This window comes from Chrysemys picta, chromosome 14, assembly GCF_011386835.1.
Source record: "Chrysemys picta bellii isolate R12L10 chromosome 14, ASM1138683v2, whole genome shotgun sequence".
NCBI classification, from domain to species: domain Eukaryota; kingdom Metazoa; phylum Chordata; order Testudines; family Emydidae; genus Chrysemys; species Chrysemys picta.
The window spans coordinates 26,341,954-26,360,471 of NC_088804.1; the positions used below are offsets into that span (position 1 = coordinate 26,341,954).

The window sequence follows — 18,518 nt, forward strand, 5'->3', positions numbered from 1 at the left end:
TTCTTACCTTGCTTACCTTGGTGGTATAGTATCATGGAAAATCTGAGTTGCCAGTCTGCGCTCAGGATGTAGAAGCCTATCTGTGTGCCCATCACATGGTTGGGGCTCCATGGTTAGGGAGGTCATGTCAGCCCAAGGATAAGAAGCACAGTCATATCAAAGTGACAGCAATCTCTTGGCAAATCTGCAGAATTTCAGGTGGAAAGTCAAGTGAGAGCTAGTGCTGACAGTTTTGGCATCAACTTGCCCTTTATTCCCCATGGCTGGGGCCTAGGGAGCAGCTCTGGGCAGTCATGCTGTGACAGCAGCTCTCAATGAGCTGTGCTGCCAGGGAGGGGCCCCTTAGACCAGTGCAGAAGGGCTGACCCTCCCTGTTGGATTTCCTTGCAGATTTTGGGATGCAGGCATAGTTGGAAAGCCCTGGCCTCTGTGGGCCCACAGACCACTCTCCCTGGTAGAATGATGGGCAGGGAACATGTTAAGTCTGCTGAGTAACTTTTAAAATCTCACAGCTTTTAGTACAAGAGTGTGATGTATTAGCTCTCTATTTTCTGCTACTGTTTTTGTTTATTGGGCAAAGGACCAGATTTTCAACCTAGCATTGAGGGTTAGGGGCATAGGTGCTTTTACAAATCTCCCTAGGCACCTACCTGCCTATTTAGGTACATAAATACCTTTGAAAATCAGGCCCTGTCTGTAAATGATTGGTGTTAGAAGCATGGCACAGTCGGAGCTGAAACCCCCAATTTTGGGGTTTCATACTTTCCTTCCCCAATCACAGTATAAAAATGAACAATAGACTTTTTAGAAAAATTGTTTAAAACAAAATTCTCTCCTGCACTGACACCCTAAGTGCCAAGTTTCAGCCTGAAGCAAGTTTAGATGGTCGAGTTACTAAACTCTGAAAATAAGGGTTTGTAATGGAACCTGCGGCAGAACCTTCACGGTGGCACACAAATGGCACCTCTGTAAAGCAGCAAGACTAAGTGATTAGTCTCTGTAGCATTCAAAGGGCTCATGCCCTGGTGCTCCTTTTCCCTCACAAGGGTGGCTGTTTATCTGGCTGCCATAATTAGGGCCCTACCAAATTCACGTCTATTTTGATCAATTTCATGGCCAGAGGATTTTTAAATTGGTCAATTTCACCTTTTCAGATATTTACATCTGAGATTTCACAGTGTTGTAACAGTGGGGGTCCCAACCCAAAAGGTACCTGGAGGTGGATCTGATTCCCTCCCTCCGCCCACAAGCAACCGTGTAGGTGAAGAGGAAGTTCTGAGTCCTGTCCCTCCCCAGCCCTGCGGGATTGGCAGCTAGGAGCCCCCAGATGGGGCACTCCCCACAGCAAGTGGGAGATCGGACCCACCTCCACAAGCCTGCTCCAGCTGCAGGAAACTCCAGCGTTGCGGCCCAGCCCCAGAGCCTCCTGCAGCAGGGGGAGGCACCCAGAGGTGGGACTTATCTCCTTCCCTGCCCCCCCCTCCTCCCCCGAGAGTGGCTGTGCAGGGGAAGGACAAGTCCTGTCCCTCCCCAGCCAGGACTCACAGGTAGGAGTCCCCAGCTGGGGCACTCCCAGAATCAAGGGGGAGATTGGATCCACCTCCACCAACCTCCTCCAGCTGCAGGAACCTCCTGGGCTGCTGCCCAGCTCCAGAGCTTCCTGCAGCCCCAAGTCCTGTCCCTCCCTAGCCTGGCCGGGACTTGCACGAGCCCCTCGCTGGGGCATTCCCAGCAGTGTGGGGGAGATCAGATTTCGTGGGGGAAGGGCTTATATCACAGTCCGTGACGCCTTTTTCACGGCCGTGAAATTGGTGGGGCCCTAGCCATAATGGGAAAAAGGTTTTAAAGTCCCGATTAGATAGGTAAGAGTGTGTGGAAATATGCTACAACTATCCAGAGGAGTTGTTTTTTTCTATTGAGCTTCATGCTAATCTAGTTGAAAGATAAAATTATGAGCCAGATTCAGAACAGGTGGTAATGACATCTCCACGCTTCAGCTAAACCCCTTGTATGGCAGGGCATGGAGGAGGATGTGCTCTAGCCAAGGACAGGAAGTGCTTTGCTCCCTCAGAATTCTCATCATGGCACCAGAGCAAGCGGCACTAATTCAGTGCGCTCCTAGGCCGCCCATGCCTTCTCCCTGGCAGGTGCCACCTGCTTTTCAGATAGCGTGGGGCCCATTAAACACACCCCATAATAAAGGAGGTTGCAGCTGCTTTTCACTATCCCAGCTCCATTCCCCGGATAGCCTTCTGCCACTGGGGACTCTTGCGCATACCCTGGAGTGAATCTGGGTCTGCCTCATTAGTTTTATAATAGAGTGAAAATGTGGAAAAAAAATAGTGTTGGAAACATTGAGCAGTACTGCTCAATCCTGGAGCCAAAGTGTGATCTTGTGGTTAGAACATAGGACTGGAGGACAGGAGACCTGGGATCTATGCCTGGGTTAATTCTGTTACACTTATGCACATCGAATAGTACCTTACTCTGCCAGCAGTCTCTCATTTTCTTCAGTGGAAATTCATATTCTCAAATGGGATGCGTGGCAGAGTGAAATGCTACTCAACTGCTTTCTGGTCCTGTGTGCAAATCACTTAATTTCTCTGTGTCTCAGCATTCCATCTTCAACACAGAAATAATATCTACTGTACTTACCTTATAGGGGGCTTGTGAATCTTAGATTCTTTTATATGAAGTTTGTTGAGATCCTTGGATGAACATAAGAACAGCCATACTGGGTCATACCAGTAATCCATCTAGCCCAGTATCCTGTCTTCTGACAGTGCCCAGTGCCAGGTGCTTCAGAGGGAATGAAGAGAACGGTTAATTATTGAGCGATCCAGCCCGTTAGCTAGTTCTAGCTTCTGGCAGTCGGTGGTTTAAGGAGTTGCATCCCTGACTGGTCTGAGTAGTTGCCATTGACTGTCATATCTTCTGTGAATTTATCTAATTCTGATTTTTATTCCAGTTATACTTTTGGCCTTCACAACACCTCTTGGCAATGAGTTCCAGAGGTTGACTATGCATTCTGTAAAGAAGTACTTCATTTTGTTTGTTTTAAACCTGCTGCCTGTTAACTTCATCGGGTGACTCCTACTTCTTGTTTTGAGTGAAGTAATAACACTTCCCTAATTCACTTTCTCCACACCATCCATGATTTTATAGATTTCTATCATATCCCCCCGTTATCATCTCTTTTCTAAGCTGACCAGTCCCAGTCTTTTTTAATCTCTCCTCATATGGAAAGTGTGCCATACCCGTAATCATTTTTGTTGCCCTTCTCTGTACTTTTTCCAATTCTGATACTTCTTTTTTGAGATGGGGCAACCAGAACACCATGCAGTCAGTATTCAAGGTGTGAGGATACCATGGACTTATACAGCGGCATTATGATATTTTCTGTTTTACTATCTATCCCTTTTCTAATGGCTCCTAACATTCTGTTAGTTTTTTTGACTGCAGTTGCACTTTGAGCGGAAGTTTTCAGAGAACTATCTACAGTGACCCAAGATCTCTTTCTTGAGTGGTAGCAGCTAACTTACATATAGTTGGGATTATTTTTCCAATGTGGATTACTTTGCATTTGTCAACATTGAATTTCATCTGCCATTTTGTTGCCCAGTCACCCAGTTTAGTAAGATCCCTTTGTAACTCTTTGCAGTCAGCTTTGAACTTAACTATTTTGAGTAATTTTGTTTTGTCTGCAAATTTTGCCACCTCACCGTTCACCCTCTTTTCTAAATCATTTCTGAATATATTGAACAGCACAAGTCCTGCTATTTACCTCTCTCCATTGTGAAACCTCAACATTTATTTCTATCCTTTGTTTCCTATCTTTTAACCAGTTACTGATTCATGAGAGGACCTTCCCTCTTATCCTGTGACTGCTTAGTTTTCTGAACAGCCTTTGGTGAGGGACCTTGTCAAAGGCCTTCTCAAAGTCCAAGTACACTATTATCAGCTGGATGACCCTCATCCACACGCTTGTTGACATCTTCAAAGAATTTTAATAGATTGGTGAGGCATGATTTCCTTTTAAAAAGCTATGTTGACGCTTCCCAGCATCAGCATAGAGTGTTTATTTGAGTGTCTGATAATTGTGTTCTTTACTATACAATCAGTTTGCCTGGTACTGAAGTTAGACTTACTAGCCTTAATTGCCAGGATCGCCTCTGGAGCCTTTTAAAAAAATCATTAGCACCATCCAGTCATCTGGTACAGAGGTTGATTTAAGCGATAGGTTATATACTGTAGTTAGCAGTTCTGCAGTTTTATATTTGAGATCCTTCCGAACTGTTGGGTGAGTATCATCTGCTCCTGGTGACTTATTACTGTTTAATTTATTAATTTGTTCCCAAATCTTCCCAACTTAGTCTGGGACAGTTCCTCAGATTTGTCACCTAAAAAGAATGGCTTAGGTGTGGAGATCTCCCCCACAAGGTGAAGACCGATGCAAAGAATTCTTTAGCTTCTCCGCAACTAATTTGTCTTCCTTAAGTACTCCTTCAGCACCTTGATCATCCAGTGACCCCACTGACTGTTTGATAGACTTCCTGCTTCTGCTGTACTTAAAGAAAATATTGCAGTTAGTTTTTGTGTTTTTAGCTAGTTGATCTTCAGATTCTTTCTTGGGCTACCTTATTATACTATTACACTTGACTTGCCAGAGTTTTTGCTCCTTTCTATTTTCCTCAGTAGGATTTGACTTCCAATTTTTAAAGGATGCCTTTTTACTAACTGCCTTTTTTATGCTGCTGTTTAGCCAGGTAGGCTTTTTTTGGTCCTCTTGTTGTTTTTTAAATTAGTTTTTTACATTTCATTTGAGCCTCTATTATCGTGTTTTTAAATAATCTCCATGCAGTTTGCACGCATTTCACCCTTGTGACTATTCTTTTTAATTTCCATTTAACTAACTTCCACATTTTTGTGTAGTTCCCCTTTTTGAAGTTAAATGCTGCTGTGGTGGGTTTCTTTGGTATTTTTGCTCTATGAGGATGTTAAATTTAATGACATTAGGGTTGCTATTACCAAGTGGCTCAGTTATATTCACCTCTTTGACCAGATTTGTGCTCCACTTAGGACTAAATTGAGAATTGCCTCTCTCCTTGTGGGTTCCAGGACAAGCTGCTCCAAGAAGCAGTTGTGGATATTTACGTGCTAAGCATTACTGTATGCTTGATAGCAGGGATTGAACTATGCCAGGACATGCTAGAACACTGCACTAACACTTAGTCCTAGGTTCTGCTCTCCTATTTCCGGTATAGCAGTCCCTTTATTCCTTCCTCTCTCTCCTATGTTCTGCCTCCCCACCTCTACTGCTCCAACTCCATGCACGAGCAAAGCAGCCAAGTACAATTGACAGACTCCTTATCAAGTGCAGAGAGAGCTTCAGAGATCTTGTCAACTTCACTTTGCCACTCTGCTTACACTTGGAAATAAAACAGCAGGGTGTGGAAAAGCAGAGGGGAGCAGCAGGTGCAGAGAAGAATAGAACAGTGGAGCAGTAAAGGGACTTTGTGCTTGGAGCACAGCCAGAATTTCTTCCCTTCCTTCCTGCAAAAAAATTACAAAAAGCCACATATTTTAAAGATAATTTTCTAAATGTAGATTCCTGACTAATTTGACAAAGGGCAGAAGAAATATCTACAGAATCCATTTTTAATAAATGTAAACAAATAAATTATAAATGACAAAAATATTACTGAACAGTTAAATATTCATAACGTAATTACTTAAATTAATATTTTTAATGCACTACTTGTGGTAAAGAGTCTTACTGACACTGCCTAGCATGCTTTGTTAATGAAATGTGTAGGAGCTGGCAAAAGTGGGCATGATGAGTGGGGAATGCTGGATTTGTGGGTGTGGCATGTGTTGTGGATGCTGGGGAACTGTGAGCATGGTCAGGAGAATTTTGGAACCTGAGAGAAAGGTAGCCACAATTTTGTTTTTTCACATCAAGTGTTACAGACGCCCCCAGTTTTACCATAAGTCTCATGTTATTTGGTATTTTTGTTAAAGCCTCTTGGAGTCAGATGATATGGGGCAAATCTCAGCTTTCATTTTAAAAAAGAGACCCTTGTGGTAATGAAGAAAATCTTGAAAATGTGACTCTAAAAGCTCAAAAAGCAGTTGGCAGGAATAAAAAACCACCTCAACATTTATTTTTAAAATGTCATGATTTGTAAGCCAATCTCATGATTTGCGGGGGGGGGGGCTGACTCATGAATCCCAGGAGTTGACAATGCTCTCATTGCTCAATAATGACCTCTTTGTTAAATTAAGAAATGATTTCTGACAAGCACTAAAAGGAGTTTAGTTTGATCTTCCAGCTAGAGAGCTGGTCGGCAGGGTTACTGGCGTAACGTGGGCAGAAACAGAGGGTCTGTAGATACCTAAAAGCAGTAAACTGATTCTTTTTATTTCCAAGGAAGCAAGAAAAGAATTTACTGGTAAAATTATTCAAATGTGGGTTGGCTGGCTGGTTTGTTTACTTTTAATCTAATAAAAGGGGATCTTAATATCCCTGTTAAATCAGTATAAAGCTGGAAACTCCCCTTTGGCATTTTGGCTAAATATTACTGAAAATGTAAAAGTCTTTAATAAAAACAATGGAAGTGCAAAGAAACTATAGAAATAGAATCAGCAGGTGTCATTCGAAAAGTGAGGCAGAGCAGTGAAAAGTGTTCGATCCAGGGTCAAATGAACCAATAGGCCCACTAGGCCAGAGCTGGACCACAGCCATTTTGTGGGCACTGTTCTGCAGGGGCAGGTTTGGGAGTAGCAGGAGTAAAGGAGCCAGGTGGACAAGCATACCCTGAGGAGCCATCTCATTGGTCAGCATGTGCTTAGCATCTGCTGTGTGCTGGCCATGCAAAGTGGAAGAGCTGCCTTGCAGTCAGAGCGGGCAGTGAAGAGGCAAGGCTGGGAAGAGGAGCTGTTCAACCAGCCAGCAATGTGAAAAGTACTACAGAAAAGTACTCCCAGCATGTCTCAGGAATAAGGGGCAAGGGGAAGCCAAGCACAGAATTCTAAGGTCTACAGATACTTGTTGAGTTGATCCAGTCTGGATTTGATTCAATGTCTGGAACTTAAATCATGACAAAAATGTCTTTATTAATCAGAAAGTATAATATTACTAGCGAAGACACGTAGAAGTCTTTGGAAATATTAAATAAGATCTCAGTGCTGGAAACTTTCCCACCTCCCCTAGTATTTCACTTTCTTGAGCTCTCCACTCCCTTCCAAACATCAGTGAAAGCAAGTGGTTTCTGCTGAAGCTGGCTTCATATCATTTTGCCACAGATATTGGGTGATGAATACTACTACTTACAACAATAATCATTGGTGGATTGAACGTCAGGAGGTTCCTTGTGCAGTGCAAACCATGCTCTCCTGCCATCTTTTCTATATCCCTTCCTCTCGCTTTTCTCCCTGTGAATACAGACATGTCAAGTCTCACTCATTGGGTGTGCAACTCACTCATTAATATGCTATCTCACTCACACACATTCCAAAGCTTATCTCACTCATTTTGAGTAAATATATAAAGATTTAAAATTACTCAGGCGCTGCAAGAAACAATAGTACATCCGGGGCCTCAGGCACAGGGCTTCGAGCTTGGAAAGCTGCTTTCCAAGCTTGTGTACTCTGGTAACCATGGAGACTGCAGGCAGGCAGGCATTCTATATGGGCGAGAAAGGAGGCGGTGTATGTGCGTGTAGGGGCGGCTTAGCCATTGGGCCAATGGGGCCCCAGCCAATTGAAAAATGGGCGTGCCCCAATCTATTCCACCTGCCCAGGGCTCCTGATGGGGAGCAGGGGAAGCCCCCATGCCCTGACCCCAGACCCCGGCAGGATGCTGGGAGGGGGGACTGACCCCCACTTGCTCTGGCCCAGGGCCCCACAAACTCCTAATCCGCCTGCGTGTGTGGTCAAAAAAATCTGAGTTCGCCCAGAAAATGGGCAGGACTTGATCAAAAGTTTGCAGGTTCTGCAAAGTACAGTTCAAAATTTAAACCACACATGTCTTCAGGGATCTCCAACCATCCAGGTTTTTGTTCCAACCAGCAAATAATTGTTTTTATTAACATTCACTGGTTTGCATTGTATATAAAATTCTTATGTGCCCTAGGCCAGTGGTTCTCAACCTTTTTTAATTTGTGGATCCCTAAAAAATTTCAAATGGAGGTGCAGACCCTTTTGGAAATGTCAAATGGCAACGTTCAGTCAGTTTACAGTCTAAATCTTGCAGACTCCTTAGACGTAATCCATGGACCCCAGGGGGCCACAGACCACAGGTTGTGAACCACTGCCCTAGACTTTAGTATGAATTAGGACATTTAAGTGTTTCATGTGCAATATTTAGCAGTTTACATTTTAAAACAAACTATTAAGCGCAGGTTGGATTAAAAACCTGGACTATTGGATGTCGCTGAGGACCAAAGATGAGAGTCCCTGTCTTAAGCAATGACTTAACACGCCACCTGGAAAGTCTCACTCTTTGGCCTTGAATCTCACTCTTTGGGGCTGTAAATCTTACTCTTAAGGACAGCCAACCCTTGGCATCTCTGTTATATCTGCTTGGTGACATGCTTGAACCACAGTGCCAAGTTGCTAAAGCCCTGAGGCTTCTCCATATCCCAGTGGCCCAGGAAACAGCACATCTCTCCAGGCACATGACCCTCTGTTATTGTATAGTTATATGCAGATCTGCAGTTCCAGCAGCTGTCTGGTCTTGTAAAGGACACAGATCATTCTTGTGGTTTCCAAACAGGCATCTTGCACGCTGACTCTCATTTGCCTAAATTGCAGTTTATTTGCTACGCTATTGCTTTACTGAACAGGCTGCAAACCGTTCCTTTCCATACTGTTGCAGGCTTTGTTTCATCTCTTCCAAAATGAGGCCTACCTGAGTAAGCAAATCAACTGATCATTCTTTCTAATGTGCAGCTGTCGGTAAGCAGGCTCTTCATGGCTTTACAGATCACCAGCAAACCTGCAAGGCTTCGGCCTGAAACCCATGTTCCTGCCTTCTTCGCTGAATTCACCATGTGCTCCAGAAATGTTGCTCCTTCTAGCGGATTTCACAAAGGTGTCGTTTGCATTTGTGAAATAATTTAGGAGGCGGAATCCTTTCTGGGTGCAGCATAACATACTGCAATTGAAGTTTGTTCTTGGAGCATAAGAGCCTCCTAAAATGTCAGGTAAATCCTTAATCATTTTTCATTCTGTTTTTGGGGTGGCAGTTAAGTCTTTCAACACTCTGTGAGTTTCCCAAGCAGCAAATTCAGTAGTGAAGAAATACTGCTGAAGGCAATCCACACAGGCCTGAAAACTCGCCTTTTGTTTTCTCTACAATAAAAATCTTGCACTGCGCTAAGCACAGCCTAATTGGAAATCCTTCATCCAATCCTCCCTACATCTCTTCTTTGTTGACAAACATTCCTCTTTTTATACTGAATAATCTGAAAGCAGCCATTGGATTTCCTTCAGTGTGTCTTAAAACTCAGAAGCAAGGTTCCAAGGGGTAAGAGATCAAAGCTGCAGCCTAGCTGTAAGACAGCAGTCTTCTGCAGAAGCTCTCAAAGCTACTCTGTCACCAAGCAAATTAATTCAATACAAGTGCAAAATTGAACATGAGATGTTGTATCAGGATACCTCCTATTCTTTCCAGTTAAACCGAGAGCTGCACAGAAACTCAGCTGGACTCCTTTAGCCCAGGTGCATACTTCATGAAGGAAATTAACCCTTTAGTTAATGGACTAAAATATAACACTATTCAAAGCGTATATTTAACCTGTAACAACTAAAGCAGATACCCCTAGTATTTCCGGTAAAATAACAATTAGAAGAGAAATAGTGGAATAACTATTAAGCAAAAACAAGACCTTTAAACTTTGAGAACTCATGGAACAATGGGTTTACACTGAATAAACACTGCAAGGCAAACTTGATTGCTTTTTCTGGTCTGTTTGCAAAACTAGAGGTTGAAGGAAATGCAGCAGATGTGTTGTACTTGGGTTTTCGGAAAGCATTTGGTATATTTTCATAATTCAAATCGGCTACAATGCAAATACTGGCACATGTATTGATACTGACTGAAGGATTATAAACGCAGGACAAAGAAACAGCAAAATATGGAGTCAGGGTAAGGGCATAGGATTTCTAGTGAAGTATAGCAGATTGTATGAGGTTCATTCTTATTTAATATCTCCATAATTAATATAGAAGACAGTAAATGGCACATTAATTAAATTTGCAGATTATACTAAATTAGAAAGAGCTGGAGACACCAAATTTAGGCGCAACAGTGGAGAGCGAAGTGGACATAGATTGGCAGTACAATGCAACCTCAAAACAGGCCTGTTCAAATATGGGCTGCAGACACAAAGATATCCATCACAGAACATGGAGGTGCTAGTTTCTCTAAATAGCTCTGGTGCAGTAGCACCTGGCTTACTGCAGTCAGTTCTGGGCACCTCATTATCAGAGAGAGATGGGCAAATTAGGGAGTTCTGGGAGAAGCAAAAAAGATTAAGGGGCTGGAGAGATTATAAGGAAAGGTTAAAAGAGGGCTATGTATGGTATAGCTTGGTTAAGGGAAGAGTTCATACAAATATTTGATGAGTACTGTATTAATACCAAGATGTGGGAAAAAATTATTTAGGGTATGCAAGAGGGTACAATGGTGAATAGTGGGAGCATAGGTAAGCTAACTAGCAGGGGAGATTTTTTTAACAGTGGAATCTAGAGGACCATAGAATAGTCTCCTAGGGAAATAATGGAACTCCCATTGTCTGGGACATTTAAAACAAAACGTGGCAAAACACTAGTAACTGCAGTAGGAAACGATGATTATCGGGGCGATGGACTCGATTACTTCATAGGTCATTTCTGTCTGTCGTCTATGATGCTGCTTTCAAGAATATTGTGTGTGTGTGTGTGTGTATCGTGTTATTTCTCAAGGGAAGACAAAGCATATTGTAACCAAACAGTCATTTGTAACTTTGGGGAGGATGAAATCCCAGCCAGGCAATGCCCAGGTCTCTTGCTATGTGGAGTATATTGTTCACAACTTAAAGGAGATAGCAGTGGGAATTGGAATTATGGTCTCATTAAAGAGGAAATATTTAAAAATTTGCATTTTGGTCAGGTTTATGTCAAACCAATTAGCCACCTGGCATAATGTCTAAATTCCTTTTCTTTGGCAACAAAACACGTAAATGACTTCCCTTTTATGCCTCATTTGGTGAGAAATGACTCCTCTTGGAATACTGGCAACAGCACCACGGCCTCAAGTGGAATAGTTGCAGAAGCTTGTATGGACCATTCCTAGCGGTGCAAAAACTAGTTGTCTAAACCATCCAGCCACAGAAGCCTAAATATCTAGCACTGAGGGGGTTATGTAACTAACGTTGGTTAATTTAAGCTGTCTTCTCAAAAATTGAAATATTTTTTTGGCTAATGAGAACTGACCTGGTGAAAAATGTACTGACTAGAAGGTCAACACAGTTCAATCCAGGATAAGCTGTACATGGTAATTAGAAACGTATTACATAGTTAGCACCCCACATCCATATTAGCTATGCTCAGTCTATTGCAGGGCAAAAATCTTCTAGGCAATACTCCTGGCAAAATTATGGGCCCTATTTGCAACCCTTATTCTGATCAATGAGAATTTACATGAGGAGCGATTGCGAGATAGGGCCCTCTCTCCATCAGTATAGATGTATGTGTGTGTTAAATACACACGTGTATGTATATAACATCTATGTGCACATTTTCCTTTGTTACGATCAATGAGAATTTTACATGAGGAGCGATTGCGGGATAGGGTCCTCTCTCCATCAGTATAGATGTATGTGTGTGTGTTACATACATGTATGTATGTATGTAACATCTATCTTTGCACACATTCTCCTTTGTCACAGAGTTTACAGAATTAAGATACTGCATTATTATTGTTATCCCTATGCAAGTTGAACTGAGACAACTGAATTGGCTGGACTGTTTCTAAGCCTACAGGATCTAATGAAATTTTTGTCTTCTACCCATTTTTTTTTCTTTTCTTTTTTCAGAATAAGTCGTCTGTTTAATGGCACGGAGCCTATTGTCTTAGACAGTTTAAAACAACATTATTTCATTGATCGAGATGGTGAAATTTTCAGATACATATTAAGTTTCCTAAGGACATCTAAACTGCTACTCCCAGATGACTTTAAGGTAAGTGAGGCCATGTCTACAATCCATTTCCCCCCCCGCATTCTGTCATTTATTTTGGTGTAGGTTTGTTTGTGTGCTTGACCTAAACACAGTTAACTAAATGTTGGTGTTTATTGTTAGAGTTTTTAGTAGTTGTGTATTACATTGGGGACGCTATGATTTAATAAATGGACCAGTGGTTGTCATGGATACCATAAAAAGTTAAACGATGAAGCTCAAGGCTAAATCAGTTTTTCTAAACTAATTTTATTTTCTCACATTTTTAGCTTATTTATCAGGGTATAACAACAATTAAGAAGCGGCAGCAGCAACAGCTAACATTTGCCACAGTTTAATGTTCAGCACCTTAAAGAAATGTTTTATATTTGATAGTTACAGCAGTTTAAGTTGCATAAATCTAAATTGGTGATTTAAAAACCCCTCACAATCTTAAATAAACCCATGAGGATTTCTATTAGATATAACTTGTTAAGACATTTTGCTTTCAAGGAGTGATCCCTAACACAGATTGTGAAAGGTAAAGTGCTCTCAGGAGAATGCAATTTATTGAGGGGATTCTATGGAGCAATACATTTTGACTGTTTGGTTGTAGATAATGACAACTTTGCTAATTCTGGATGGTCAAAATGGTCTACATTGGCCAGCCAGCAGAGTGCAGACACATAATATATGATGTGAATGGGGACTGGAAGAGCTGGTCTCAAAGCAGTGGCAAGGTTTTGGCTCTCGTAGATTATTTGTTGAAAGGCTTTGCACAAGAAATATGGTCTTCAGCACTCTGTATGCAGAGAAGGTGGTTGGTGCACAAAAGGTGGATGGTTCTGAGTGGAGCGTGGAAAAGAGGGAGAAGACTATAAATGGAAGAGGATGGAAGAGCAGAAAGGCAGATGGGGAAAATGAGAGAAGAGCTGCAGGTAGAAGAGGAATTGGGCCAGGACCGTAAAGCTAAGGGCCGCAAGCTCTTTGTGCATGATGAGAAGGAGCCAGTGAAGGGATCTGAATAGAAAAGGGACATAGCACAAATGGCAGAGAGAGATGATTTTAGCAGCATATTTGGGATAGACTGCTGGGAGCCAGCCAAGGAGAACGGGGAGGAGGAGAATGCAGTAATTGGGAGAGAGGATCAAGGCATTCTCAAGGGTTTGGGAGGATGGATTTTAGAGATGCTGTACAAGAACCAAGGGGATGTGAGAATGTGTATCCTCAAAGTGTACGCCAGCCTCAAAGAGGCTGTGGCAAGGCTGGAATTAGAACTCAGGCACTCCTAGCTCCAAGGACCATGCCCAGTCCATTGTTCCATGCTGCCTTTTTGGATGGCATTAATTGTATTTTTATTTTATTCCTCCTTGAGATAGCTCTAGAGTAGACCCCAGGGTAACTAAGGCTCAGAACAAAAGCAAAGTATTGCTAGGTAGGGAGTAAGTCAACAGAAAATGCATAGAAGAATGCATGGCAAAGCTATGCACTGTAAAACTGCACTGTAAACAGTTTTGACTTCACAGAAATCTTGTAATTTTGCCAGTGTGATTAAAGTAACAGAAGACAACAATCAAAGGCTGCAAATGGAATCGTTTGGTGTTTCTAAATGCAAAACATTATTTAAGGTATAAAAACCTTACAGGTTTTCCAGTGAGACTTGCATTAAATGTTTTTTATGTCAAACAAAGCATTGTCAAATGTTTTGAATATTTATTAGTTTTTTACCCCTTTAATTTAATCAAGTCGTTTAGTAGCCTCAAGGTTAAGCCAACTTGCTTTTCAACTTGAATTGCTGCTCAGATTGTTATTTTGGAAAGTTTGGAATGTTAGTACCACACCAATGTTTTTGTGTTTGCTATTTAAGTGTTGTTTTCAGATTGAGTTAACACTGAAATGCAGAGAAAGTGGAGTATGTGTTCCTAGACTAGTGATTCTTTATTATCAAGTCTGACTGGTGTGTTTACGGTGAATATTAACTACAGTTCCAATTACTAATAAGACAAGACTTGAAAGTATTCTGCATCTGACAGGTCTCCCTCCTGAGATCAACATTCCTAACAGATTATACAGCGTTCATGTTTTTGTGGATTCTAAGCAGTGTACAGAGTGATGCTTTAAAATTGAAATTATTTTTTTGAAATTATTATTAATTGCTGGGCTTGTTTTCCCTTGCATCCAAGCTCTGCTCAGCACAGGGGATGGAGGGAAGGCAGGGAGCTGGTTAGAGATCCCTGATTCTGCACCAGCTCAGCCTCAGGGAGTCAGAGCAGCTAGGGGTTGGCTCTCACTTAAGCCACTGGCCTAAGATCAATAAGGGTATGTCTACACTGCAATTGAAAACCTGCAGCTGGCCCATGCCAGCTGATTCAGGCTCGCAGGGCTCGGGCTAAGGGGGTGCTTAATTGCCGTATAGAGGTTTGGATTCAGGCTGGAGCACAGGCTCTAGGACACTGAGGTGGAAAGGTCCCAGAGCTCGAGCCCGAATGTCTACACTGCAATTAAACAGCCCCTTAGCCCGAGCCCCACAAGCCTGAGTCAGCTGGCACAGGCCAGCAGTGGGTTTTTAATTGGAGTGTAGACACACCTCTTTTGGTACGCTCCCTACGTCAGGGAGGAGTGGATGGATTTATGCCACCAGGAGGATCCCATCCTCCAGGGGAATTTTCAACCAGAATTTAGCCCCTTTGTCTGCTCAGGGCCCGTTATTTATACTCCAAGTCCCCAACCAAAAATGGGGCCCATTGTGCCAGGCACTGTACATACACGCAGAAGGGTTAGGTCCTGCCCACAGAACTTACTATCTGAATAGACAAGACCAGCAAAGCGTGGGGAGAGGAGGAAGTGTTCTTGTTTCCGTTGAACAGGAGGAGCAGAGGCGCAAAGAGCTAAAGACGTACCCATGAAGTCTGGGGTAGAGCCTAGAATGGAACCCAGATTGCCTGTATGGCACTGTAACCACAAGGCCAGCCTTCCATTTGCCTTGATGGAGCTTTAAAATTAGTGTGGCCGAGTCTAACATTGTTTGGTATCAACTTTACCTTAATTAATGACCCATAGTAGCAATATGCAGTTGAGCATGGAACTGGGAGGGAACTCGTTCAATGACCAGAGGTTCATCTCTGTGCTGCTACAGGAGCCTAGAACGGTTGAGGACAGAAGGCAGTAGGCTACCCCCTCCAAACAAACACAAGCAAATACAATCCCAAGGGACATCGCCATTTCAGACTGTGCAGAAGAACAAGTGATACAAAAATAAAGGTCATCCCTAGCCAGCAGTAAGGGAGGCAGATCAGGCCCTTAGAGGTGTCTTACAGCCTTTGGTAGCCAGCTCTTCACTCACCGTGAGTAGAGATTTATTCCACGAGTAATCCCACTGACTCACTGGGCTAGAACCAAGCCCTGACTTCCCCACCCCCAGTGAGATGTAACCGTTGAATCTAAGAGGTGATCATGACCTTTAGCAAAGGTGAAATCTGCAACAGATTATCCAGAACACTTTTCTACTACGGTAGATCATGAGCAGAAAGATAAAGTGTTTTGTAGAAAGGCAGAACGCTGTCTCTTAAGAAGATTTGTCGGTCATTCTCTCTAGCTCTAAACATTGTCCTGGGTACCGAGGAATGGCCAGTAGGCTTGTGCGTGCATGGCCCACTGCCCACTGTTCCCTGTTTCAACTGATATAACAGACTTGTACCATTAATTCACTTGGTAGAAACAAAGGTGAGGAGTTGTGATTCCAGAGGGGATTGATACAACAGCCCTGCCAACCAGCCAGGACTCAGAGGTCTGAAGCTTCAGTTCCGTGAAAAAGAGGAAAATCACATGCACACAAATACACTTGCTGACAGTCCCTTATATTGCTTCTCATCGGCCCCCCCAGAACTGTGAGACGGGCTGAGTTTTCTCACAAACCTTCCAGCAGGGGGAGCCACAGCAGTCTTCCTCTTCTGCCGAGACCACCATCAGTGTCCCTCAGAATAGTAGCTGATAGGAGGCATGCTCTGAGTGGTTTAGTTCAGCACCAGGGCCAGATTTAGGGGCAGGCGACCTAGGCGACTGCCTGAGGTACCGGGCTTGGGGGGCGGTGGGCTGTTTTTGTTGTTAGCGACAAAAGGGAAAATAGAATGTTTGAAGTTACATGTTCCAAGTATTCCGTATGTGGATTCATTTTTCACTAACCTCCTAGAATGTTCTGGACCTTTGTAGAATCTCGTGGAATCTTCCAGACTTTCTGAGAAAGACATTTTCCTTGAACCTCCTAGAATGTTGTCAGCCATGCCCTTGCAGGTATATAAGAGGCGGGACATTGCCAGTCAGTCTTATATGACCAGGATAAATCATGCATGCAAATTCTGCATTGAAGTCGCGAAACGGGCTACAAATGGAATAAAAAATAAGGTATTAAAAAGTTTAGCAAATGGGGGGGAGGGCACCAGTTGGTCTGGGGCCGGCCCTGTTGAGCACATTTCCTTGTCTTCAGACATTAAGGGCCATATGCGACCAGAGCACAGTGCTGGAGTCACAGCAAGATGGAGGAATGGAAATCCTCTCTGGCGGGGCCTGGAGACCATGTTAGACCATATGGTCATCACCATCTCCCTTCTCAGGAAGGACAAAATCCACATCGTGGGCCCATGGTGGGGGAGGGGAGGCGGGGAATGACTTTAGATCTGATTTCCATGCAAGGACTGTGTCTGGAACCCTGCCCTGCTGCCCAACAGGACCTCACTGGTTCCACTGCCAGAGCCTCCCTGGAGGCAGGCACCAGATTTGTCCCTAAGAGCATACACTGCCCTTTGCTTAGCAACAAGATAAATCTGCAGCAGTTTGTGGTCTCTTCTGTGCCTGGCTTTCTGTGTGGCAGCTGAGCCTGTGCCATTATGGTAGCCAAAAAAATAATAATAATAACTTTAGCTAGTGTTGTTTGTGTAGAATGCTCCCGTTTTTGGGTGTGCCTCAAACTAGATTCATAGATTCCAAGGCCAGAAGGGACCATTGTGATAATCTAGTTTGACCTCCTGTATAACACAAGCCATAGAAGTGCCCCAAACTAATTGCTAGATTACATCCTTTAGAAAAACATCCGCTCTTAATTTAAAAATTGTCAGCAATGGAGAGTCCACCACTTAGTGAGTTGTTCCAATAGCTAATTACCCTCACTGTTAAAAATTGACACCTTATTTCCAATCTGATACAAATACACATTTATGAATGACGGGGCTCCTTTAACAATTTCCTGCTTGTCCCGTGATATGGTGACTGGCAAAATAAACCGAGATTTTTCTTGTAATCTCAGTGGGACTTCACTGTCAGGTGTTGTGCTAATGCAGTCTGGCCGGCTTCTCCCCCATCTTGCACTCTGAGTCAGTGGTTGTCCCAAGACACTCGCAGCTCTGAAGAGTAGCATTTTACACCCACTTTGCAAAGGTAAATGACTACACGGGTGCAAGACAGTGGAGAATCAGGTCCTGGTGCCTGCAATTGTGTGTTTTCTTTGTTACTGATTTTGTTGAGATTCTCTCCCCTTCCTCCCCTCCCGCAACCCCAAAAAATTATTAAAATGCTCAGTTGCCTAGACAATTTACCAACCACAGACATGGTACCAAGTATTAAACAGTCGCCAGGTTTTAAGTTACAGGAGCAAGACCAAATGCAAAGCCTGTATTTGTTCCAGTTTTTGGACCAGCGCTTGCTGGTGATGAATAGGTGAAACAGTATGGTGAAACTTGCATTGCTGCTGTGTTGTGAATTAATAGAGGACTTCACTCTCATGGACTGTCAGTCATTAAATTCTCAATTAAAAAAATGACATTTTATTGCCCTTATCTTTTTTGCAGAATGACAGGCAAATCACTTCCTTCGCTGCCACTTACAGAATCCCAGGCAGAAGGAACTGCCTGCGTAGATTACCCCAACTGCATTTGCAGTATTAAGAGCATTCATCCCAGTACAGTTAAAGGATTCTAAACATTTATAACAAATTATTTTTTGCAGGTTTATGCAGTAAACTAGCTGTAAACATGTACTCCAGGATAAATGGTGCCATGTAATATTCCCGTCTGAGTCGGTAGTTGAGGGATGAAACGGTTTCCTGTTTTTGTTGTTGTTGTGATTGTTGTTGCTTTAAACAATTTTGAATTGGTGCAAAAAACCAGGAAGTTAAAACTGGTGTGTGCGCACTCTTAGAACTCAAGCTAACTTTTGTTTTTAACAACTCAGGTTGTGTATGCAGTTTGTAGTGTGGGCTGATCACTGTGGGTACAAAAATGAAGGCGTTATTTGAGTCTGAACACTGGTTCCTGGCTTAACACAAC

General features: G+C 43.0%; 1 protein-coding gene across 17 annotated transcripts in view; it reads left to right on the forward strand.

The window, feature by feature from the left end:
- The window catches only part of KCTD15 (potassium channel tetramerization domain containing 15), a 57,022-nt gene that overhangs the window by 25,237 nt on the left and 13,267 nt on the right, over positions 1-18,518 (forward strand). For all 17 annotated transcript variants that reach the window (XM_008167015.4, XM_065567215.1, XM_065567218.1 and 14 more), the window contains one exon: positions 12,081-12,225. In XM_008167015.4, coding sequence (XP_008165237.1) covers positions 12,081-12,225 — 145 coding nt within the window. The remainder of the gene's footprint in view (positions 1-12,080; positions 12,226-18,518) is intronic.